The 25,973-nt window shown below is 41.0% G+C and overlaps 1 protein-coding gene across 1 annotated transcript in view; it reads left to right on the top strand.

The window, feature by feature from the left end:
* Positions 1-8,617: 8,617 nt before the first annotated feature.
* Positions 8,618-25,973, top strand: part of ARHGAP19 (Rho GTPase activating protein 19) — a 57,956-nt gene continuing 40,600 nt past the window's right edge. Inside the window, exon 1 of the mRNA XM_022569193.2 lies at positions 8,618-8,715. Coding sequence (XP_022424901.1) covers positions 8,660-8,715 — 56 coding nt within the window. The 5' untranslated portion in view covers positions 8,618-8,659. The remainder of the gene's footprint in view (positions 8,716-25,973) is intronic.

Genomic DNA, 25,973 nt, shown 5'->3' with positions numbered 1-25,973 from the left:
ACCATGGCAGTGGGAATGGAAAAGTAGATACTCGAACTTACAGAGTGATTGGCTATAGGTGTCAAGGGAAGACAGTCTCGGATCTGCAGAGGCTTTGTGTCTGTCTGGATGCCTGAGTGTCAACAGAATCGGAAATCAGGAGAGACATGGTCAGGTAGTATAATTCAGAATTTTTAAAAAAGACTTTAGTTTTATTTATTTGAATAGATAATACAGCCACGTGGTTCAGAATTCTAAAGATCAAAATGAGTACAGTGAAAGAAAGCCCTCCCCCCATTCCTGTCCCCAGCCACCCAGTTTCCCTTCCTGGAGGCAAAGTATATTAGCATTTGTTGTATATTCTTTTCAAATATATTTTATGCATTTACATATATATTTTCTATATTCTGCCTTCGTTAAATAGTAGTTATTAACAGAAGCTGCAGGTTGCCTCCCAGTTACTATCCTTCCCTTCAACACCAAGTTGTAGCAGCACCAGAGCCATAGACCACATTTTCCGGCTTCTCCTACAGCTAGATGGGGCCATGTGATTAAGTTCTGGCCAGTGAGGTGTAAGTGGGAAGTGTATGGTATTTTTGGAAAATCTCGCTATTAGGAAGGGGGCCAAGTGCCTCTCTTTTTCTTTCATCTTGTCTCCTGGAATGTGGATGTGATGGTTAGAGCTCTAGCAGCCATATTGAACTATGAAAGAGCAGTGAATTTGAAGGAATCTCAAACGAGGTCTGAAGACACAAATACAGTCCTAGACTTCCTGCCTCCAGATCTCTTCTATGTGAGAAAGAAATAACATTCTATCTTTTTTAAAAAATTTATTTACTTAATTTACTTATTTTTGGCTGCGTTGGGTCTTCGTTGCTGCACACGAGCTTTCTCCAGTTGCGGCGAGCGGGGGCTACTCTTCGTTGAAGTGCACGGGCTTCTCATTGCGGTGGCCTCTCTTGTTGCGGAGCACGGGCTCTAGGCACATGGGCTTCAGTAGTTGTGGCACGCGAGCTCAGCAGCTGTAGCTCACGGGCTCTAGAGTGCAGGCGGAGTAGTTGTGGCGCAGGTGCTTAGTTGCTCTGCGGCATGTGGGATCTTCCCGGACCAGGGCTCAAACCCGTGTCTCCTGCATTGGCAGGCGGATTCCCAGCCACTGCGCCACCAGGGAAGTCCAACATTCTGTTTTGTTTAAGTCAACCAGGAACTTTTAAAAGACAATGCTAATATAATCAGAAAATCTTCAAAGGTGATTTGGAGGGCAACGCCAGTCAGGCAAGGCCTGTGGGAAGTACTCAGATCAGGAAATGAAGCAGATAATAATAGTAACTACCATATATTGATTAATTTTTTAACAGTTTTATTGAGATATAATTTACCATAAATTTCACACGTTTAAAATGTACAATTCAATGTTTTTTAGTATATTTAACAGAGTTATGCAACCATCACCATAATCTAATTTTAGAACATTTGCATCACCCCCCCCAAAGAAACTTTGTATCCATTAGCTATACAGAAAAGCACTTTACAGATATTATTTTCTTTAATCTTCCAATAACCTCTGAGTTTAGTATTATCCTTTTTCATGGATAAGAAAACCTAGGCCCAGAGTTAAGAAAAATTGTGCAAGGTCACACAAACTACCAGAGCCAGAACCAGGATTCAAACTCAGTTTTGGTTGATGCCAAAGCCTGACCTTCTCAAACCACTACCCAGGTGCTGTTACCCAGGTTCTGCAATCTGGTCTTTTAACTCTGCCTGGTTCTTGTTCGCCAAGGTCTGTTTCTTTCCTCCAGTGCCTCTGCCAGTTTTCATGCTTTATTTCTGGTCCCGTTGCCCATGCTCTTCATGTTTCCTTGACTGGGCTCATGCAACTTGTGTCTGGGCCCTAGCTTCTTTCCCTTTAATCCACTCTTCTGGCAGGTCAACTTCCTAATGCCCAGCCCTGCTCAGGTTACTCACCACCCCCACTCTGAATAGGTCCACATTACCTCCTGAGTAAAACCCTCAGCTTCTTAACATGGTATTCAGAACTCAGAGGCCTGGCCCTGGTCCACTCATCCAACCTTATCTTGACCCTACAGAAGCCCTTTGCTCTTGTCACACTGGGCCCTTGCCAGCTTCCAAATGCATCTAATATGTTCCTGTCTCCCCATGTTTAGTCCTGTTCTTTTTGCAGAGAATGTCATCCCCCCAAACTTCTACCCATCTAAATCTTACTCAGTCCAGCTACAAACCTCCTCCAACGGGCAGTGGTTCCTCCTGCCCTCTGCCCTCCCACCCCATTCATTTCCCCCAGTGGGGCTCTTACTGCATACTTCCTTTCCGTATTTACTTGGGCTGGCCTAGGCTGTAAAATCCAGAGTCCTCTGATTGGCCAGAGTTATTTTGCCCACTCCTTTAGCCAGAGATGGCATCAATGCCACACAAAACGCACAGAGGATAGAAGAGCAGAGGACCCCTAAAGTGATGCTGGGTGCATTGAAACAAAAACTTATGTCCAGTAGTGGTGGGATGTAGTTTCAAGACCCGAGTGACCTCACTATTTCACTTATTACTTCTTTGATTTATTTGATTCACTTGATCCTCTATTCATTGAATAAATAGTTGAGTGAGCAAAGTCAAATACACTCCTTAACCCACAGAACATACAGTCTCGTGGGAGAAGCCAAAACGAATCAATCATATAAACAAATCTAGAAATGCAGCAAATATAAAACGGTAATCTGAGACACGGTTATTGAATCCTCCCGAGAAGGTTTTCAGGTTTCCTAATCCACATGATTGTGTAAATTATTTTAACTGGGTGACAAGCTTTTTATTTCACAATTAAAGTGGTCCTTTAAATTTGCATGTTCCAGAAGAGGTACCTTTGGGTTTAATTCACACTGAAGTGTGAATGAATGAGCAGGGCAGCCCTCTCTTCCTACAGCCTTGAAAGAAGATGGATCCTATGGTTGAGGATGACTGCAGAGGCCTAAGGGGGCTAAAGGACAATTTCCTTTCCTTTCTGATTTTGATTGGGGGACACTTTGAAGCTGCCTCTGAAGGCTCCTGTCTACAGGACAGAGAGGTGGGGAAGCCATTGGGCCTTTGCTGACCTTCACCCTTCTTAGTTGCTATAGAAACTTTATGTGCAAAATTTCTCTCTATACCAAAACAGCCTCCACAAGAATGTGTTATAGTGGCAGGAAAAAAGGATCCCTCCAGGCTTCAGCTCACATGACAGTGGAGATAACACTCAGCATGGAGAGTTCATAATGTACTCATTACCCTTCTTAGTTGCTGTAGAAACTTTATGTGCAAAATTTCTCTCTATACCGAAACAGCCTCCACAAGAATGGGTTATAGTGGCAGGAAAAAAGGATCCCTCCAGGCTTCAGCTCACATGACAGTGGAGATAACACCCAGCACGGAGAGTTCATAATGTACTGGCCCATTCCTGAACATCACATGTATGTTACTGCTTTGAAACTTACCATCAGCACATGGGGCCTCCTCACCTGAGGTTTGGGGGTTTTGATTAGAGCACCAGAGAGATTCCAATTCAAAACGATTTGGTCGGTTTGCGGGTCTTCCAACTCACCCTGTAAGACTCAGGACCACTGCTGCCTCCCTCAGACCCCGCCCCACGTCAGGCCAGGCAGCTTCAGGCTTTCAGAGAATTTGGTCCTTGCCTCTGCTGTGGCCCAGAGAGCCTGGCCCCCTTGCCCTCCAACTACAGTCTGAGCTTTTGGAAGGTAGGATTCATGGGCCATTCAACTCTGTAGCCCCAGCGCTGAGCCCAGTACCTGACAGATGGTGACTTCCAATCAGAAATGCCCCGGGGCTGCGCTCGCTTCCAGTCCTCCTCGGCCAGCCTCTGGCCACTGACCTGGCTGTTTCCCAGCTTGTTATCCTGGCTGGGGAAAATGAACCCCAGAACGTTTACTCTGAGGTTCCAGCCCTGAACTCGGTCACTTTTAGCTGCACAGAACTGGTTCCTCTTTCCTTCATCTCGTTGAGTTCCCTCCCCCGCTCTCCGGCCCTGTGGCCAATCTCGAAGAGGATTCTGTAGCAGAGCTGGACAGTTTTCTTTTTTCAACATGTGGAATAATGTAGATGTTAGTCTTTATTGTGTCTGAGGGAGACTGAAGGGTTAAGCTCTGCCCCAGCCCAGAATAATCAGGTGCCCCAGGAAGTAAAAAATTGGGAATGATTTGTAGCACACATTTGTCCTTTAATTTTTTCCCATTTTTGTAGGTAATTCCCCACTGGGAGAGCTTTGTTGGGAGACAGAGCTTCCCCCAGGCAGAAGGGTAGAGGCAAGCGACCTAGGCCAAGTCAATCAGATGTTCTCCCTGATGACTCTGCCTCTCCAGGGGTGACGTGGGGACCCACGAACAGGTGGGAAATCAGCAGAGGGGTGACTATGCTTAGAGTCAAGTGGCACTGAATGGACTGACCTTGGCTGGGTTTCCAGCTCCCTAGTCCCCTTCTTTCCTGCCAGCTCTTCAACCTAGTATCCTTCCAACAAATCCAGTTTCTGTTATGGTAGCCAAAGTCAGTTTCCAGTGCTTGCCACCCAGATTGACATAAATCTAAATGTACACCTGGAGGGGATGGTTAAAATAAACCAGGGAGCATCTGTAATGTGGAATACTACACAGCAGTTCAAAGTGTAAGGGCAGGGAATTCCCTGGCGGTCCAGTGGTTAGGACTCTCCCTGGTCAGGGAACTAGGATCCCACAAGCCGGGTGGCGTGGCCAAAAAAAGAAAAAAGGAAGAGTAATGGCAGATTTAGGTATAGAACACGGAAAAATCTCTAAGATGCATGTATAAGGATAATATGTACAGCATTTCACCATTTATCTAAAAATTAAAATTATGCATTTCTCTATGTATGTACGTATGACCATTAGAATGAGACACCATGAGAGAGAGATGTTTTGTTATGCGTGTATCTCCAGGCCTAGAACAGTGCCTGGCACGTAGTAGGCATTCAATAGATATTTGTTGAATAAATGTATTGTATAGAAAAAGATCTGAACAGACACAAACAGAAAATAGTGGTTTCTTAGAGGAGGGACTAGAATGTCGGGGGAGGTCAACAAAGGAGATTTTACCTGTATTATTTGAATTTTTTTTAACAAGGAAAATGTCTTCATGTATTTCTTGTGTAATTAAACAATATAAAAAGAAAAGAGCTAAATATTAACAGATGATGAAAAAGACATTAAAATAATGATTCCAAAGACTTTATCATAACAAATACAAGTTTTCTGGCAAAGGAAAGGGGGAAAGAAAGAAAGGGATATTACAGGTGAGTACATGATATTTTGGTGGGACTGTTGGCCTTTTTGACAAGAGAACAAATCATTGCATTTTTTAGACATTTTTCTTTTTTTAATGTTCAATAAGCACCCTCACCCTATCCCTATCTAGGCTCATTACTAATGTAAGGCTCAGAAATGCTTATTGTACATATGATATTTTTATATTTTGGTGTGGGCATCAAAATGTCCTGCTTTAATTCAAGCCGAGGGAACAGCAAGAACAAAAGTGGCAAACAGATGCATCTGGGGACTCCAAGTCACTTGCATTGTTGGAGGGTGGGGTTAGAGGTGGGGAGGGGAGAGGATGATGCTGGGGCTGGGGTCATGGGCAGATCCTTCTTTTCTTTCTCTTCCATTTTGTTCCTTCTTTTGCTTTCCTCCTATATTTCCTCCTCCTTCCCCCCACCACCGCCCCCGTTGAGGCCAGGGCCTGGAAACACAAAGAAGATTCAAATACCACATCTGCCCAAAGCTCCAGGTCTGTTGGGGTAGGTAGATGGATTTGCAGTCACATTTGTGGCAGACTCACGTCCATGCCTCTGCTCTTCAACCATCCTTTAGAGCCCTGGCCTTCTTCCCTTCTCCACACTTCTGAATTCTTGCGAGTCTGTTCTCTACTTTGGTATTTAGTCTTTCATAATTCTAAACTGTCTTTTGTTGTATGTGACTTACGTGTGTCCATTTTGTCTCCCTGAGTTCACTGTAAACTCCTTGAGGGCTGGGGCCACTTTTCTGTGACCTTTTGTTCAGCCAGGCTGTTGGAAACAAGAGGACTTTCTGAACTTTCAAGAATGCCTGCTGTACAGCTGTGCTTATCGTCGCTCTAACAATCAATAACTAGACCGGGTAAGGAAGATGATCTCAGGGGAGCCGTGACATCCTCGCAGAAACAGGGTGTGCAGGCTTGTCAGCTGGGGGGTACTTTTAGAGCACTCAGCAGTGATACTTTCTTGTAATCAGAAGTCACAACAGGACAGCTGGTTTTGAGGAGGGACACTCCCCTCTCCAGGCTAACCGATTAAACTGTAACCTCAAGTGTAATGTATGGTCCTTATCACACAGCAATGGAGATAGAAGTGTTATCTGAGAAGGGAGTTTGGCATTCTTTTTTTTGGGCCTCACCCGCGGAGCATGCAGGATCTTAGTTCCCTGACCAGGGATCGAACCCGTGTCCCCTGAAGTGTAAGCTCGGAGTTCTAACCCCTGGACCACCAGGGAATTCCCGTGGAGTTTAGCATTCTTAATATTCATCATCTCACCTTGAACATTTATCTAGACTTAGTGTGTGCCAGACACTCTGCTGTGAAGCAGCTCCTCAGAGGTTATCTCACTTAATCTTCACAATACGCCTCTGAGAATTACCATTGTCCTCACTTTACAGAAAAGGAAATAGAATCAGAAAGTTAAGTAACTTGTCTGGGGTCACACAGCTAGAAGTGATGGAGCCAGATTCGAGCCTAGGCTCACTAACTCCAGAGCCCATGCTCTTTAACTACGGTGTGTAGTTCCCCAAACATGAAGGACTTTGTGTAAAAAATGTCAGCAAAACAGATGAACCAGAAATATGGTGTTCTTCCTAGTTGTAGTGGTAATAGTTTAAAGTTTTGAATATTTCTTCTGTGTGAAAGCATCAGTTTAATTCAGTCAGTCGATTAATTGATGTCCTGGGTGTCATGGGGCCAGCGGGGGGGAGGGAAACCTGTTCACACTTCAGGGAAAGGGCAGAATTTGAGCCTTGGGTTCCCTGCTTTGTATATACAGCAGTTATGCAACCTGGATTTTCCAAGGCTGTCTGGGGTTCAGTGAAAAATTTCACTGATATGTATTTGTTGAATTTTGCATTTCTTTCCATGCATTTGTACAATAAGGACAATTTATTAAACATAAAACTAAATGCAATTTTATTTAGACACTTTTACCAAACTTATAAATTCATCAATTGAAATAATCTATTAGAATACTTGATTCAATTTTTGATTTGGATAATAGAGCCTGAGGATTTACTTATTCATTTGCTGAAAAAATATTTTTTGAAGGCCACTATGTGCCACATGCCACAGGGAGCAAAATAGATGTAGCCTCCACCCACATGTGGCAGGAAGTCTAGTTGGGAACACTCCCGTGAAACAAATGGTCACACAAACTATATAAGTTGTGATAAGAACTATGAGGAAGAGTACAAGTGCTATGTGAAAGTTTAGTAGGGGAACTGATTTATTCGGGGGGGGCATGGAAGGCATCTGAACCAGTGACTTTTATTTATTTTTTGATTTATTATTATTATTTTTTGCTGCACCACACGGCTCTCGGGATCTTAGATCCCCTACCAAGGATCAAACTCAGGCCCTGGCAGTGGATGTGCAGAGTCCTAACCACAGGACCACCAGGGAATTCCCTGAACCAGTGACTTTTAAACTGAGATGTGAAATGTAATAAAGCAGGCCAGCCAGAAAAACAACAGAGCAAAGGCTTTTGAGAAACTAAAATATATGTGGATAGAGCTTAGTAAAAGAGAAGGAGAGTGCTGGGAGATCTTCAGGTGAAAGGATGCAGAAGGAACAACAGGAAAAATATTCCTAGAAAAATCCAGCAGAGAAAAATAATACAGAGAAAAAATTAATGCTTTAAGTTTACAATGTTCTCGCATCTGTTGCCTCAGTTAATCCTCACCAGAAGCCCGTGAGGCAGGGAGGGCAAGCATAATTATGGTTATTTCTCCCACTGAGGATTAAAGCTCAGCCAGGGACAAAATTATGCAGGTTTTATCTCCATGATTCAGATCAGAGAGGCAAACTCTGTGGGTTCTTTGGGAAGCTGGAAGGGAGTAGGTGGAATGAAGAAGTGATCCCCCCGGTATGCTGTCTAAAGAAAGCAGGCTGTGAACTAAATATAATAGGTACTTCTTGGCTCCCACTCTGTACCTACAATTCTGGGTATATCAATCTGTATCAGGACAGAAAACGAATCTTGCATTTTAGAAAGTGACTCTTAAAGTCACTTTCAAGTTCAACAGATCTGTAATTCTGAGTTTTATACATCAGGACAAAGTTTGAGCATTGGCTTGGTATTTCTGACTTGAACCTAAAAGTCGGTGGAATCCGAAGGGTTAATCAAAATGAGAAACTACAACTCCCGGCAGGCCTCGGGGCTGGGTTCCCCCCTCCTTTCTTTTCCGCCAAGACTGGGGGCGACCAAGGACGGTTAGTTATTTGAATAGACCTATAATATCATGAAGCTGTTTAAGTTGAGGAGGGCCGGTCAAGTCATCCAATCGTGTAAAAGATGGGGAAACACCTTAGCCAATCCAAAGGCAGGGGGGCGGGGTCGGGGATGGGGGTGGTGAAAGAAGTTTACTGACTAAGATGGCGACTGAGGCGCGGAGTGAAGGGGAGGTGCCAGCCGGCGAATCTGGCCGGAGGTGAGACAAGCTCTTGGTCCAGCTGCCTTGGAAACGAGGCCGTGGGCTGGTCGTACTGATGCCCTTCCCTCGGGTCACGGTGACCCAGCGGGGCCGGGCTTTGTTCCTTTCTCCCGCGGCGTTTCTCATCTTCGCGCCTGCGGGAGCTGAGGTGCGGTGGTCCGGCCGCGACGCTGGGCTCCAGCTGGGCCCCCGCTTGGTCCTGCTGATGCCCGTTGGGGGACTACCAGCGGCGTTGGCTGCAAACCGACCAGTTGGTGGTGGCAGCGCTGCCTGCCTTTGCCCTGAGACTCATGTTGATGGTGAGGAAACTCAAGCCCAGAGCTGTTAAGCGAATTTCCTAACGTCTAACAGCGCAGAGAGAACGCTGTCAGTCAGTACTTTTTAATCTCTTCCGAGGCAGTTTGTGTTGTTTAAGTCGGAGCACAGATTTGAGTGTCAGTTGGAAATGGGTTTGAGTCCTTGGGCCAGTTAAACATTTAAAAAATTTTATTGTAGTAAAAACACTTAACATGAGATCTACCCTGTTGGTACAATTTTAAGAGTACAATAAGTACTGTTGACTATAGGTACAGTGTTGTACACCAGATTTCAAGAGCTTGTTCATTTTGCTTAACTGGAACTTTATGCCTGTTAATTAGTAACTCCCCATTCCTCCTCTTCCAGCTGCTGGCAACCCCCATTCCACTCTTTAGTTCTGTGAATTTGATTATTTTAGATACTTCATGTAAGTGAATACCTCATATAAGTGGAATCACTTGTCTTTCTGCAACTGTCGTATTTCAGTTAGCATAATGTCCTCAGGGTTCATCCATGTTGTCGCATATTGCAGAATTTTCTTTTTTAAAGGCGAGTAGTATTCCATTCTATGTGTATACTACATTTTGCTTGTCTGTTTGTATGTTCATGGACATTTAGGTTGTTTCCACATCTTGGCTGTTGTTAATCATGCCTCAGTGAACGTGAGAGTGCTAATAATTCTTTGAGATCTTGATTTCAGCGATTTTGGATAAATACACAGAAGTGAGATTGCTGGATCATATGGTAATTCTAGTTTTAATTTTTTTGAGGAACCTCCATACTATTTGCTATACCACTGCCCTATTTTGCTTTCCTACCAACAGTGTACAAATGTTCCAATTTCTCCCCATCCTCACCAACACTTGTCTTTTGTTCTTGTTTTTATTGCGGCATGCGGGTGCTCTAGGTGTGGCGCGCGGGCTCAGTAGTTGCCGCACGTGGGCTTAGTTGCCCTGTAGCATGTGGGATCTTAGTTCCCCAACCAGGGATTGAACCCGCGTCCCCTGCATTGGAAGGCGGATTCTTAACCACTGGACCACCAGGGAAGTCCCAACATGATTTTATATAGAGAAAACCCGTAAGACACTAACAAAAAAACTGTTAGAAATAAACAAGTTTAAATTGCAGGACACAAAATCAACCTACAAAAATCAGTTGTGTTTCTATACAGATAGAATGAACTATCTGTAAAGTATATTAGGAAAAGAATCATATTTACAGTAGCACCAAAAAGAATAAAATACTTGGGCCAATTTTTTTTTTTTTTTTTCCCGGTACGCGGGCCTCTCACTGTTGGGGCCTCTCCCGTTGCGGAGCACAGGCTCCGGACGCGCAGGCTCAGCGGCCACGGCTCACAGGCCCAGCCGCTCTGCGGCATGTGGGATCTTCCTGGACCAGGGCACGAACCCGTGTCCCCTGCATCGGCAGGTGGACTCTCAACTACTGCGCCACCAGGGAAGCCCTGGGCCAATTTTTAAACTTCTCTCAGCTTCAGTTTCTTCATCTGTAAATGGACATAATGATGTCTATTCCAGAGAATGTCAGAATTAAATCAGACAATCCTTTTAAAGCTCTTAGCGTTGAGCCTAGTAGATAATAACCACTCCATATGTAATACGTTTTCTTTCTCCTAGTAGAATAATTAAAGACCAGATCAGAGGGATCTGCAGTTTAGGAAATCATTACTTTATTTTTAGAGTGTTTTCTCCTAAGCAGGCACACTGAAATTTAGCTTTTCCTAGAAAGAATTTCCAGGTGGTCTTACCCCAGCTTTGAGACCTCAGTTGTCTTAATTGAGTAAATGTATATTAGAATTCAGTAGAGTGAGCTTATTTACATTGCCCTGGTGCTTCGGCTTTGTGTCTGTTGGTGCTGTTTATACTGAATAGGAGATTCCAAATCTTGGAAAGCTGGGTTTGTGAGTGGGCACTGGAATCCCTCCTTAGCAGAGATGGGAGTGGTTGAATGCGTTATTTACTATTTTATAGGGAAGAGGTTTTTCCTCTTGGAGCTGCCTATAAATGGTTGATCGTTTTTTTTTGCCCAGAAACCATAGAGGGGGTTGATAAATTTGATTAGATCATCCTTCAGCCTGCTCTCAAATCTTGAATTGTGATGAAAATCTGAAGACAAAATACCTTTCTGTAGTGGGAACTGTTTGAATTTCTTTAAAGGAAGTTGCTGTTTGAATTTAAATTTTGGGCTATAGTATTAGTTACATGATCAGTAGATATTCCCAGAATCTTATCTGAACCTGAAACTGTTCATATTGTAAAAGAGAAGTTGAGTTTTCTAAAACTTTTTAGGGCGAGACACGTACATTTTTATTACGAATTCCCAACAGTTAGCTTTGTCTAGGTGGTCAATAATGAATGAATAATAGTTTTTGTCATTTTTAAGATATAAAATATTACCTTGTGGTGATAAATGCCATGCAAATTATTTTATGTTCTGCAGATATTAACCTTTCTAATATTCTGTTGGTGGTGTGGCCCCTTGTATTCCATAAAGAAGAGGAAAGAGTCTGATTTGCACAGATCAACACATATTTGCATGTTGGAGAATATATGATCGTCTGTTCAGAACTGTCTAGCTTTCTATTTCTATTTCTTCATTATTATTTTAAGCCTGCACCTAATAATAAGGAGAATCCACAAATAGAAGGTGTCTACTCTACCAGTAGTGGTATAAAAATAATAGAGACTCTTAAGGGCCAAAGAGAGAAAAAGAAAAAGCTAAAGCAGGAAAAGAAATATAGCCACCTCCCCATGCAATCGGCAGTAGGGAAATACAGCTCAGTACTTTTTGAGTTGAAAAACGACATAAAAAGAAAGTACTAACTATTATTAGATGAAGAGGGGAAATTGATAACAAAGAGTCACAGGCTTTCTAACCTCAATATTCACTGGAAAAAAAGAAACCCACTGTGAACCAGAAAAAGCAAACGGGAACATATAGGGGTGGAGGGAGGCAGAGCAAGCCGTGGAAGTGATAGCACTTGTGAAAAGCTGGAGACAGTTAATAGGCCGGCAGCGTCTAAGTTTTGGAGCCCAAGCCTGCCCATGGAACTTAGGGAGCTTTGGAACAGACTTTGGGATACTTACATCCCATTTTGGAAATGTTTTTGGAGGATAAGGAAGGTGCCTGAAGATGGGGAAAGTGTCCTGTATCCTGCTGATTTACCTACCCCGTAGATTTCCTGAAGTCTTTTTTGTTATATTGTTCTTTCTCTTATAAGACAGCAGTGTGGTCCTTTGAGAAAAGTGGTAGATGGAATCTATTGATCTTAGGAAAAATTGTCTGTTCTCGCTTGTACAAGCGGAAAACATGGTTTAAATGTCTGAATCCAATTTGTTGTGGTTTTTTTTGGCCGACCCTGGAGGCTTGCAGGATCTTAGTTCCTTGACCAGGGATTGAACCTGGCACCATGGCCGTGAGAGTGCCAAGTCCTAACTAACCACTGGACCACCAGGGAACTCCCTGAATCCAGTGTTTTATTTGTACTGTGAAATTCTATGAATGGTAATGAGGAATAGATTCTTCAGGGGTCTTTCTTGAATCTGAATCTTTTTATTTTACATTTTTATCAGTTATCTGGCTTAGAGAGTTTGACCATTATATTTATAGACAAGGCCAGTCTTGGTAGAAGGAGGGGGGAAGAAGAAAATAGAATTTTAAAGTTAATCTGTATAAACTGGTCAGTGGCCTACCTTTCTTTGCCTCTAACCTTTAGCTGTAGAGTTTGTGAGATTAAACAGTGCAAAAGAGGGAGGTTGCTGGGTGGTTGTGTGGAAGTCCTCAGAGAGTGGCAGTCTTTTTTGTTATTGCAAGTCCAGAAACTATTTTATCCGTTAGATGGGTTTGGGGACTGACTCTATTCAGGCTTACAAGCCATTCGATAAAGGCAATTTAGGTAATTTGCATGAAGAATATAAATGAACTTATTTACAAAACAGAAATAGACTTATAGACATAGAAAACAAACTTATGGTTACCAAAGGGGAAAGGCAAGGATGGGGGAGAGGGATAAATTAGGAATTTCGGGATTAACAGATACACACTACTATATATAAAATAGATAACCAACAAGGACCTACTGTATAGCACAGGGAACTATCTTCAATATCTTCTAATAACCTATAATGGAAAAGAATCTGAAAAAGAGTATATATACATATACATGTATATATATGGCTAAATCACTTTGCTGTACACCTGAAACATTGTAAATCAAGTATACTTCAATAAAAAAAAAAAGAATATACCTGATATGTATGTCAGGTTTTCCCATTTCATCCTTGAAAGAGACACATTACAGCTGATTGATTAGATTATTGCTTTCTCCTTTTTTTTTAAATTTTATTTTTGGCTGCATTGGTCTTCGTTGCTGTGCATGGGCTTTCTCTAGTTGCAGTGAGCGGGGGCTACGCTTCATTGTGGTGCACGGGCTTCTCATTGCAGTGGCTTCTCTTGTTGTGGAGCACGGGGTCTAGGTGCACAGTAGTTGTGGCACGTGGGCTCAGTAGTTGTGGTGCATGAGCTTCAGTAGTTGTGGCGCACGGGCTCTAGGGTGCAGGCTCAGTAGTTGTGGCGCATGGGCTTCGTTGCTTCGTGGCATGTGGGATTTTCCCAGACTAGTACTCTTACCCGTGTCCCCTGCATTGGCAGGTGGATTCTTAACCACTGAGCCATCAGGGAAGTCCCTCCCTTTTTTTTTTTTTCAAATCAGCACTTATCAGTACTTTCTTCCTGAAGATACTGTCTGGCTACCTGGAGTGAACCCTTTTAATTACGTTTTATTAAACATCTTTTAGAATGGGCTGTTTCTAGAAATGCCAGAGCCCATCTATTTTGTGCTGATGTTTTGCTAGTTTTTACCTGCTATATCAGTCAGGGTTCAGCTAGGACACAGAAACTATACAGTAATTTGAATAAAGAAAGTTTAGTATAAAGAATTATTGATTATAACGGGATTGGAGTAACAAGGGATTGGCTAATAAGAAGTAAAGAGCTCTCTAAACAATATACAAATGGGAGAAATCAGAATCAGCTGTGTATACCAAGTCGTCATGTTGTACACTTTAAATATCTTATAACTTTGTCTGCCAATTATAGCTTGATAAAGCTGAAAAAAAGAAAAGAATCCACTGTTATCCACAGGGCTGAGATAGAATGTACTAAGAAGAGGCACCCTAGGGCAGAGATCCCACCTTATTGGAGAAGGCATGGCTGTGGCTCACAGAATGGCAGAGAAGTTGCTGTGGTGGAAGTTGTTGGAAATTCACCTTATGGAACCTGCCAGAACACTTTAGGACACTGGGGAAAGCTGTTAATAGGGAGGTGTCATGCGGGGAAGTAACTGGCTTGTGGGTGCTGCTGGCTGCTGTAAACTGGAGTCTATCAGTGGAGAAGCTGTGCGTGCTGCAGGAGCTTGCCTAGACGAGCAGCCTGGAACCGGAAAGGGAAAGGCCCTGCCTCCTACACTGTCTCTGCAGTGTTCTTTATTCATAATGCTTAACGTTGTGCCAGCTGGAAAAGGAAAACTTAAAAGTCTCTGGCTCCATTTTTGCAGAGTAGGCAATGATGGGTGAGAGGCAATAAATTGATAACTGGCACATGGAGAATCATCTTATCTCCAAGTTCCTAGCTTCCCTTTGCTTCAACACTACGTAAGTCTATTCTATAGAAAAGTATGAGGTGTGTGTAGGATCTGAATGAATGAGGAGGGACAGAAACAAGTCAGAGGACAAGAAGGTGATTGGTGCTTAAATTTGCTCGGACAAACTTATGTGTGTAATCTTGTAAAGGTCTATATGCATTCCAAATGGAATGACAGTTTTCTGGAATAAAGAGCCTGAAGCAAGACTGTTAAACAATAGTTATTAGGTTAAGTATAATTTATCTGATTTTATTTTTTTGAGCGAGGCTGATGTCTAAGATATATAGTATTACCTTATTGGTCTTTGTAATTTCAAACATGCAAAGATTCCAGCAGGTACGTTGTTTATTGATACTTTTCCCTCAGTTAAAGCAGTACGTGCCTTTGAGCAAGCTACTTTAACTTTTCATATCTTTTTACTTGGGGTTACTGGCATGTAGTTATATGAGGTTTTAGAAATTTGTGTTTGTAATGATGGGAAATATATATAATTTTAAAAGAGTTACTACATTTCTGCCAAGGTCTAACGTACAGTAATGTTTTTTTGGTCTAGTTCTAGGATTGGGTATTGCACATGGATCTTTTGCACCAGAGTAGCTTCCAGTTGTAATTATCAGTTGGAGTAATACCCTCTTTTCCAGAATTTAGCTCTAAATTTGGCATAACAGCATTAAGTTTGGAAGTTTTATGTTTTTTTTGGTTTTTTTTTTTAAAGAATCTGAGTAACGTGGAACAGTGAAAATAGCTGAAATGAGTTCAGTTGAAGAACCAAAGGCTGCATGCTATGTGCTGTGATTTGGCTGAAAAGTTCCAATTTGTACAAAAAAACAGGACTGGCTTGTGAAAAACTAGGAAGCATTGGAAAAATGGTGTGGAAGGGAGAAGTGCAAGGGAAAAGACAAAAATTAAAAAAGGAAAATATGAAGAAGAGAGGGTGACTTAATAGTAGAGGCTGCCAGCCACGGCCGCAGGGGCAGGCTTTGGAGGCAGCGGTGATGAAGCCTGCAAGACTGATCTTGGAGAACTGAGGCTCCAGAGGAGGAGGAGGGAGGCAGAGTACTCAAGAAGCCCGCTCTGTCCTCAGGAGGTGGAGGCACGGAAAGGAGGGCTCGTACTGTGGGCAGACACTCTTACACATCTCTGTGTGTTAGGGCTCTTTCAGGCATACGTGACAGAAACAGACTAGCTTAAGCACAAAGAGACACTGCTTAGCTCAGGAAACAAAAGTCCAGGGCGTAGATCAAGCACAGCTCAATCTGTATTGAAGATCTCAAATCTCAATGTCCCAGGCATCTGCTTTTTACTCTCTTAGATCTGATCTCTGTATTTGCTTTATAAAAGGGCAGGTTCTTCACAAAAAGGTGGCAGAAATGGACCACCAACAGCTTCAATCTTCCATCTGGTTAGCAATCTTAGCATCTAGCAAGAGTCTTGGAATTGAGTCTTTTTGTCCTGGTTTGACTTGCGGGCCTTTGTCTGAATCAGTGAGGAGGATAAAATGTTCCGATGAGGTGAGCTTGGGTCATATGCTCACACTGGTGGCCAGGGAGTAGGGTCAGCCCACCAAACTACATAAATTAAAGGATCGGAAGAGGTTGTTGCTCAAGGGGAAACGGGAAAACAGATGTGGGAAGCTCAAACGGCAGTTGTCCACTACACCCATCTTCATAACTCCCCTGTGCACCCTCCTTTGCTTCAAGTTTCGTTTTGAAAAGGGCTTGCCACTAATGTGTGGAGAAAGCATTTTATGTTTCCTAAAAACCTACCAAATAAAAAACCAAACAAAAAAGCCCTTTAATTAAGTACTACCTATCTTTTTTTTTTTTCCTCCACTGTCAAACCCTTCTCATCTTTAAGACGTACCTCAAATTTCAACTCTTGTATAAGGGTGAAAAATTCTCTCCTAACTCTGAACTCTTAGAGCTTTCATTGACTGTACCATGCATGTGGCAGTTAATGATCTTGTATCATCTTTTGTGTTACAGTCTTTAGCCACTACTTAAAATCTTGTAGGAAAACCATTGTTCTTTTCTGTAGTTAAGTATAAAACTATAGTGATGGGTAAAAAAAGAGTGAGTTTGTCAGAAGCTTACAAGTTTTGTGATTTACCTTATAAATAATTATTTAAATATGGAGTGCGTTAATGACAGTACATTTATAATGGGAAATGTGTTAGTATCAAACTGTAACGCTGTATAAAGCCATAGCTTTTAAGATAATCAGATGAAAACATAAATAACAATATCAGTTATGAAATTAAATACAGATGATTTGTCAAGCTGAACTATTACCTGAGAGCTAGACACCAGTTTTTTGTTATTGCAAGAATGAAACAGTTAGAATCACAGAAAAATTCAGTTTCCTGCCAGCTGAGTTTTATTATGCTGTAGTATTTATTAACCCTTAAGTTTTAGAAAAATTAATATGTAATTAAAATATTGTGTATACTCAAAAGTATGAAAATGAGATGCTTCCTTTAAAGGTATATAGATTAGGCATATAAGTTTAATTAAGTTTGGGCCTTATTTCTTTTGCTTACTGACCAGGGTATATTACATAGCATAAAACAAATTTCTTGGGACTCAGTAAGATTACAAAGTATGATAATGATCTGAGCCAAGCTATAACAGATAAACTTTCCCTACTTCAACAGAAAATATTGTCCAACATACCATGTAAAGCTACATCTATTTCAAAAATGTTCCTGATTATATGATCCTAATTTTCTTTTTTTGCTCCATTCATTTTTCACCATAGAAAATTAAAATGATTTGGTTGATCTTTGTCCAAGTTTCTGAAATGTGTTACAATAAAGAAGTAAAACATTATTTGACATGCTTTAAAATAATGTTATCCGTTTAGAGATAAAGATGTCTCAGTTGGGTTCTATCAGTATCAATGAAAAGAGAAAAAAAATTCATGAATGAAATATAGAAATCACGTGGTTCTTAATATTAAATTTGTAATTGCATGCCCTATGACAGCTACAATTGCTACATGTGTTTTAATTGTACCTTTGGGGAGGGGGGAACCTCATTAATTTAGGAATTGTAACTAAAGAATGACATTGGGATTACATAATGAAGGTCTTCACTTGTTTTATTATTTTTTATTTTTTTAAATTTATTTATTTGTTTTTGGCTGCTTTGGGTCTTCGTTGCTGCGCGCAGGCTTTCTCTAGTTGCGGCGAGCGGGGGGCCACTCTTTGTTGCGGTGCGCAGGCTTCTCATTGCAATGGCTTCCCTTGCTGTGGAGCACGGGCTCTAGGCACCTGGGCTTCAGTGGTTGCGGCACGTGGGCTTCAGCAGTTGTGTCTCATGGGCTCCAGAGCACAGACTTAGTAGCTGTGGCGCACGGGCGTAGCTGCTCCGCGGCATGTGGGATCTTCCTGGCCCAAGGCCCGAACCCATGTCCCCTGAATTGGTAGGTGGATTCCCAACCACTGTGCCACCAGGGAAGTCCCACTTGTTTTATTTTTATGCTGAACACAATTACAAGGATAAAACCAAGTAAGTAAAAACAATGACACCAAAGAAAAACTCACCAAATAACAGGAAACTAACAAATAGGGGAAGATGAGAAACCAAGAAAGTGTACAGGAATATCATTTAGTAACATTCTTTTTTTTTTTTTTTTTTTTGTGGTACGCGGGCCTCTCACTGCTGTGGCCTCCCCCATTGCGGAGCACAGGCTCTGGATGTGCAGGCTCAGCGGCCATGGCTCACGGGCCTAGCCGCTTTGCAGCATGTGGGATCTTCCCGGACCGGGGCACGAACCGTGTCCCCTGCATCAGCAGGCGGACTCTCAACCACTGCACCACCAGGGAAGCCCTAGTAACATTCTTGATGTTATCATCAAATACTTTCTGCTCTCTAAGAAAGTCAAACTTTAATCAGAGAACACTACATGCACTATAATAAGCCCTTTGAAATGTGGCTAGCTTTTGTATTTTTAAGTCTATTTAGCATTTTTAAGTTTTCTGAATTTTGGAATCCCTACAGTCCCTGCATTGCTTGCACTAATAGTTTCTTCACTCAAGTAACAAGGTCTACATTATTTTTTTCTTTTGGTCACGTCATTTTGTGGCTGCTGTCCTTGGGACCAAGCTCTCCTTAATTAGATCTGCCGTTCAATCTGCTTCATTTGTTAGGATGACCCTAAGCAAGAGATCAATCATCTTTCAATCCGTGTTTTTCATCGAATAAACATGGCTTTTAAATATTAAAAATAAGTACACCAATGTGAAACATACAGTTATGTCATTGTGTTAAACTTTCATTGAAAATTTGAACCCAGGGTATGTATATTAAGATTGTACAGAGGGGGGCTTCCCTGGTGGCGCAGTGGTTAAGAATCCACCTGCCAATGCAGGGCACATGAGTTCGAGCCCTGGTCCGGGAAGATCCCACATGCTGCAGAGCAACTAAGCCCGTGTGCCACAACTACTGAGCCTGCGTTCTGGAACCCGTGAGCCACAACTACTGAGCCCGTGTGCCACAACTACTGAAGTCCACGTGCCTAGAGCCTGTGCTCTGCAACAAGAGAAGCCACTGCAATGAGAAGCCCGCGCACTGCAACGAAGAGTAGCCCCCACTCGCTGCAACTAGAGAAAGACCGCACACAGCAACAAAGACCCAACACAGACAAAAATAAATAAATTAAAAAAAAAAAAGATTGTACAGAGGGGCTTCCCTGGTGGTGCAGTGGTTAGGAATCTGCCTGCCAATGCAGGGGACATGGGTTCAATCCCTGGTCCAGGAAGATCCCAATGCTGTGGAGCAACTAAGCCCGTGCACCACAACTACTGAGCCTGCGCTTTGGAACCCGCAAGCCACAACTACTGAAGCCTGTGCACCTAGAGCCTGTGCTCTGCAACAAGGGAAGCCACCGCAATGAGAGGCCTGCGCACCACAACTAGTGAAAGCCTGCACTCAGCAAAAAAAAAAAAAAGATTGTACAGAGGATAAAGCCTAAATTTATTAAAGCATAAATATTTTAGCTGACACAATAGATTCTTTTTAGGTGTTAAGAAATAAAAGTGTTGAAAAGAAATTTGAATATTTAAATTGTAAAAATTTCATTTCAAAAGTATTAATATACTTCATGTACCGTAAAATCTCATATATTAGAATCTGTCTTTTCAATATCTCATCATCTCAACAGTTGGTGTCACTCACAGTGCTGAGTGGGAAAGCGTATTGTATTGTGTTTCCCCAAAGTGGTGGTTGCTTAAGATTTACTACAGTGAAAAAAGTCTCATACTTGCTTCCAGTTTCAAAGGAGTTTTAGCAAAATGCCCAAGATCTCTTTAAAATAATGACACTTAAAAGACTAACATTTAGGTGCAAATGCAATAAAAGAAAAATTGTTCACAACCCAATGTTTTTTTTTTTTTTTGCGGTACGCGGGCCTCTCACTGTTGTGGCCTCTTCCTGTTGCAGAGCACAGGCTCCGGACGCGCAGGCTCAGCAGCCATGGCTCACGGGCCTAGCCGCTCCGCAGCATGTGGGATCTTCCCAGACTGGGGCATGAACCCGTGTCCCCTGCATCGGCAGGCAGACTCTCAACCACTGCGCCACCAGGGAAGCCCCGCAACCCAATTTTTAAAGTCATCTCATGGGGTCTTCTGGGTGCCCATGTGCTAATTGCACCTGTAATTGACCACTTGTATTTTTGAAAACAGACATAGTGGAAAAAACATAGTATCTTGTAGTGTTTAGTGAATTTTAAGCTTCTGGATGCCAGAGACTTAGTTTAGTTTCTTGTTCCTGTACCTTACAATTTCTTAAAATTATAAAGCACTCAGTAGATCACGGTTAGTTTGAATTTAAATGACATATGAGTGGCTTTGATTTCTTGTTTGGCTAACATGTGCCTCAGAAAAGCAATTCACCTTCTTATGATGGTTGATGAAGAGACTTACGATTAGTTTCGTAGAATACTGACTAAGAGATTAAAGCTCTTAAAAAATTTCAATATGTGAAGTTATATAGATATGAACAAGTCATATGCCAGAGCAAAAGCATTAGCTGTCTCTTGGATAGTATTAATATCACTCTGGACTTTGGAACAAGTGGATTTAGAAGTAGTCTTTTGGAACCTAATCTGACCCTAGGTAGAAATACTTTGGTTTTAATTGCTTGAGGCTCATGGCATTTAAAGTCTGTAGGAAAAGATAGTCTCCTGAAGCTTTGACTATACTTTTTTGAGGGGTAAACAGCTTTAAGATAATGATACGAGAGACACTGTGCTGTCAGTGAAGATTCCTATAGAACTTTCTCCAAATGAATAGGGAATTTTGCTGTTACTTTTCTAATACAAGTAAACTTTCTTCCAAAGAAAGGGGGAGAAAAAGTAAGGGAGGTGGCAGCAACAGAATTAATATTAATTCTTGTGACACCCAAAGGGATAAAAATTGACAAGTTAAATATATGTTAATAAACTTGTGTTATTGGTGCTCGTAGGAAGAATAATTAGCCTTCTTGACTGAGAAGTTTTCATCGTCATTTCATAGGGCAAAATCTTGATCACATTTCCAGAATGTTTAGGTTAAGAGGGTAAGCAATCAGGAATTCCTTCATCTGCCACTTTAATTCAGATCAAGTTGCTCTAGTAGTCTGAAATTAGTTCAAGTTGGGATCAAATAAATATAGGGGCCAAATATATATATATATATTTTAAATTTATTTATTTGTTTTTATTTTTGTCTGTGTTGGGTCTTCGTTGCTGTGCGCGGGCTTTCTCTAGTTGCGGGGAGCAGGGGCTACTCTTTGTTGCAGTGCCTGGGGCTCCTCATTATCATGGCTTCTCATTGCGGAGCACGGGCTCTAGGCGCGCAGGCTCAGTAGTTGTGGCTCGTGGGCTCTAGAGTGCAGGCTCAGGAGTTGTGGTGCACGGGCTTACTTGCTCCTCGGCATGTGGGATCTTCCTGAGCCAGGGCTCGAACCCATGTCCCCTGCATTGGCAGGCAGATTCTTAACCACTGTGCTGCCAGGGAAGCCCCAAATATATTTTTGTAGATGATTGGAGTCTAAATTAGTGATAAGAGGTCCATATTACAAAACCTTGGACAGCTACTCTTAAGGGCAGATCTTGGGATGTAAGTGTTTCAAAATTTTTGTTTAAGAAATTGTATATTATTTCCTGAAAAACTGTGGTACTACTTATCAACTTTAAACTGTTTCTGTTATAAAAACCCTGCCAGCTTGGACACACGGGACCTACTTTTATCCTTTCTTTTTATGTACAACTTTCATAATACCAGTTTAACTTTGGCATGTAGAAAAAGGGAAGAATAATAGCCTCTTCTTTAATACTTGTATTCATATCTAACAGCTTTCCAATAAAGTGACACATTTAAAGCCATGTTTCAGAGCCAGAGATTGAAAAAGTAGTAAGAGAGTGCATACTTCTCTCAGGGTGGTAAGTCAGGTTTAGACAACTTTAAATATAGCTCATATTTTGATAGATGTTGCCAAGATTGTGGTTCTTGGAGAACAAATCAAGTTAAGCAATTCACTAGGGAGGAAACATTTAGTTTTGTGGGTATGGAGTTTTGGTAGTAGTCAGCCAAAAGATACATCTGCAGGATACAGGTTTTGTTTTTTTCTCCCACTGCCTTGAATTTTGCAGATTCATGGGTTCAACATGCCTCAAAAGCACCTGCATTTCATTTTTATGTAATTGATTTTTCAGCTGTGAATTTTGTTTCCAGTCCTTTCACTAAGCATATCACCTTACATGTAGAGTTCCATCTAGTGGTAAAAGTAATCATTGCAGACTATAGGTAATAAAAAATACCCTGTTTGAGGGGTAGGTCTTGCCTCTATTACTCTTTGGGATAGTTGCCTAGTATATGCATTTAAATACTGGAGTCCTTGCTATTTCTGTATGCCTGTATACTTAACTACTAATTCTCCTGGTTCTAGACATTTATGCAAAAACCTTTATGATGAGGAAATTAACCTTTAGTATATACTGTACTTAGATTTTCTGTGATATTTACATCAAGTTGTAGCAAGACTTAGGTCAAAAATACTTGGTTTCTTAAAAAAATTTGTCATCAAGGATGTTGGTTATATATACAAGTAATAATATAATCAGTACTCTTTCTAACACCCAGCTTCAACAAATGTTAACATTTTCCAGATTTACCTCAAATGAACCACTCCCCTTTCCCCCAGCTGAATACTTTATCACAAAAACAGCGCTAACACCCTAGAAACTCCCCTTATGCCCTCTGGCCTCCTCATAATCACTAACCCCCAAAGGTAACCATTATCCTGAATGGTAAATACATCTTTGCTTCTCTTTACAATTTTGCTACTTAAGCAAGTACAGATCTTCCTTGATTTATGATGGAGTCGAAAATGCATTTAGTACACCTAACCTACTGAACATGATAGCTTAGCCTAGCCTACCTTAAACATGCTCAGACCACTTACATTAGCCTATAATTGGTCAGAATCATTTAACACAAAGCCTATTTTGTAATAAAGTGTTGAATATCTCATGTAGTTTATTGACTACTCTACTGAAAGTGAAAAAACAATGGTTGTATGGGTACAGGATGGTTGCTGTCCAGCATCACGAAAGAGTATTGTACTACATATTGCTAGCCTGGGAAAAGGTCAAAATTCAAAATTGAAGTACAGTTTCTACTGAATGCATATTGCTTTCACACCATCATAAAGTTGAAAAATCGTAAGTTGAACCATTGTAAGTTGGAGACTGTATCTCTAAACACTGTATTTTTCGTCTTTTTTTTTTTTTTTTTTTTTGCGGTACGCGGGCCTCTCACGGTTGTGGCCTCTCCCGTTGCGGAGCACAGGCTCCGGACACGCAGGCTCAGCGGCCATGGCTCACGGGCCTAGCCGCTCCGCGGCATGTGGGATCTTCCCGGACCGGGGCACAAACCCGTGTCCTCTGCATCGGCAGGCGGACTCTCAACCACTGCGCACCAGGGAAGCCCAATTTTTTGTCTTTTAAAAAATAATTTATTTATTTATTTTTGGCTGTGTTGGGTCTTCGTTGCTGCGTGCAGGCTTTTCTCTAGTTGTGGCGAGTGGGAGCTACTCTTCGTTGCGGTGCTTCTCATTGCGGTGGTTTCTCTTGTTGCGAAGCATGGGCTCTAGGCGTGCAGGCTTCAGTAGTTGTGGCCCACGAGCTTAGTTACTCCACTGCATGTGGGATCTTCCCGGACCAGGGCTCGAACCCGTGTCCCCTGCATTGGCAGGCGGATTCTTAGCCACTGCGCCACCAGGGAAGCCCTGTCATTGTTCTTTAATTTGCAGTTCCTTGGTGTCTAATGATATTGAGTAGCTTTTTAAATGAGATTTTATGGAAATCTCATGCTTGTTTTTCTATTAGGCTATTTATTTTTTCTTATTGATTAATACGAAGTCTACATATATTCAAGATATGAGCCATTTTTTTGCTGTATGTATTGTAGATATATTTTCCCACTCTGTGCCTGTCATTTTCACTTTCTTGATGGTGTCTTTTGATAAACACAAGTTCTCATTTTAATGAAGTCAATTGTATTGATCTTTTTCTTTTTGGTTAACATTTTTTATGTGTTATTTAAAAATTATTTCCCCACCCTGAGTTCAATAATATATTCTTCTATATTACATTCTAGTAGGCTTATTGTTTTGTTGTTCACCTTTAGATCTATAATTCACCTGGAATTGACCTTGTGTATAGTGACATAGGTGTCAATTTTCATTTTTTCCCCCTATAGATGTCCATGTGTCCCCGCACCATTTCGTGAAAAAGTCATTCATTCCCCATTGATTTGCAGTGCCACCTTATCCTGAATCCAGTAAAGAAGAAAGGAAGTAATAAAGATAAGAGCAGAAATTAGTGAAATAAACAACAAACATGTAATAGAGGAGTTCAGTAAAACCAAAAGCTGGAACCTTGACAAAGCTAATAAAAATTGCTAAATCTCTAATAAGATTCATAAATTAAAAAAGAGAGAAAACATAAATTACCAATATCGGGAACAAGGAGGAGGACATCACTACAGAACCTGGACACATTAAAAAGTTCCTAAGAGGATATTATGAACAAGTTTATGCCAGTAAAGTTTGAATATTTATGTGAAATAGACAAAACCCTAGACATATCTGGCTTACCAAAATTAATACAAGAAGAAATAGAAAATTTGAATAGTTCTGTAACACAAAATAAATTGAGTATATATAATTAAAAACCTTACAAAGAAAACTCTTAAGTCCAGATGGCTTCATCAGCCAATTCCATCAAACATTTAAAGAAGAAATGACACAAACTTTTTCAGAAAACAGAAAAATAGGACACACTCCCCAACTCACTTTGTAAGGCCAGCACAACCTTGATACAAAACCTAATGAAGACAATATAAGAAAGAACAATTCCACGATAATCTCACTTATGAACATAAATGGAGAAACCTAAACAAACTATTAGCAAACCAAATTCGGTAATATATAAAAATGATAATACATTATTATAATATTGGGTTTATTCTAGAAATGCCCAGCTGGTTTAACATTAATCATTCATTCACTACATAAACAAAATAAAGGAGAAAAATTATATGATTGTCAAAAAATTTTGATGAAATTAAGCACAGACTCATGATAATAAATAAATAACCCTTAGCAAACTAAGAATAAGAAGATATCGCCTGAATTTGATAGTTTATGCCAAAATGATGGGTGGGGAAAGATACCATTTTTAAATTTTCTTTACCCTGATAACTTCTAAAGTTAAGATTCTGTTCATGTTTATTAGTCATTTAGACCCCTCTTCTATGAATTACTTTGTTATCTTTTGACAAATTTTTTTTCAGTTTATGGCTTGTCTTTTATTATTACTTTTAAAGTTTTACATTTATTTGTTATTTATTTATTTATTATGAATGGGTAGTATGTTCACGAGTCAAAAATCCAGAAAATACAAAAAAGCATACAGTGAAAAGTTTCTCTCCCACTCCTGTTCTTTCATCCAGTTCCTCTCTCCAGAGGCACTGTGACTTCATTTTTTGAGAACTTTGTTTATAATGTTATTTGTTGAACAGACATTTAAAATTTTAATGTAGTTAAATGTTTCAATCTTTTCTTTGTGGATTGTGCATTTTATGTCATGTTTAAGAAGTCTTTTTTCTGCCTCATTAATTTATTCTTTTTAAAGTTTGACTTTTTTGGAAGGGAATCTAAACAAGAATGTATATATGTACATGTATAACTGGTTCACTTTGCTGTACAGCAGAAACTAACACAACATTGTAAAGCAACTATATTCCAATAAAAAT

Source organism: Delphinapterus leucas, chromosome 16 (assembly GCF_059928025.1).
Source record: "Delphinapterus leucas isolate spDelLeu-1000000601 "Yukka" chromosome 16, BTC_Dleu_Yukka2, whole genome shotgun sequence".
Lineage (NCBI taxonomy): Eukaryota > Metazoa > Chordata > Mammalia > Artiodactyla > Monodontidae > Delphinapterus > Delphinapterus leucas.
Note: the sequence above shows the minus strand (reverse complement) of the source record. Positions and strands in the feature narration are given on the sequence as shown.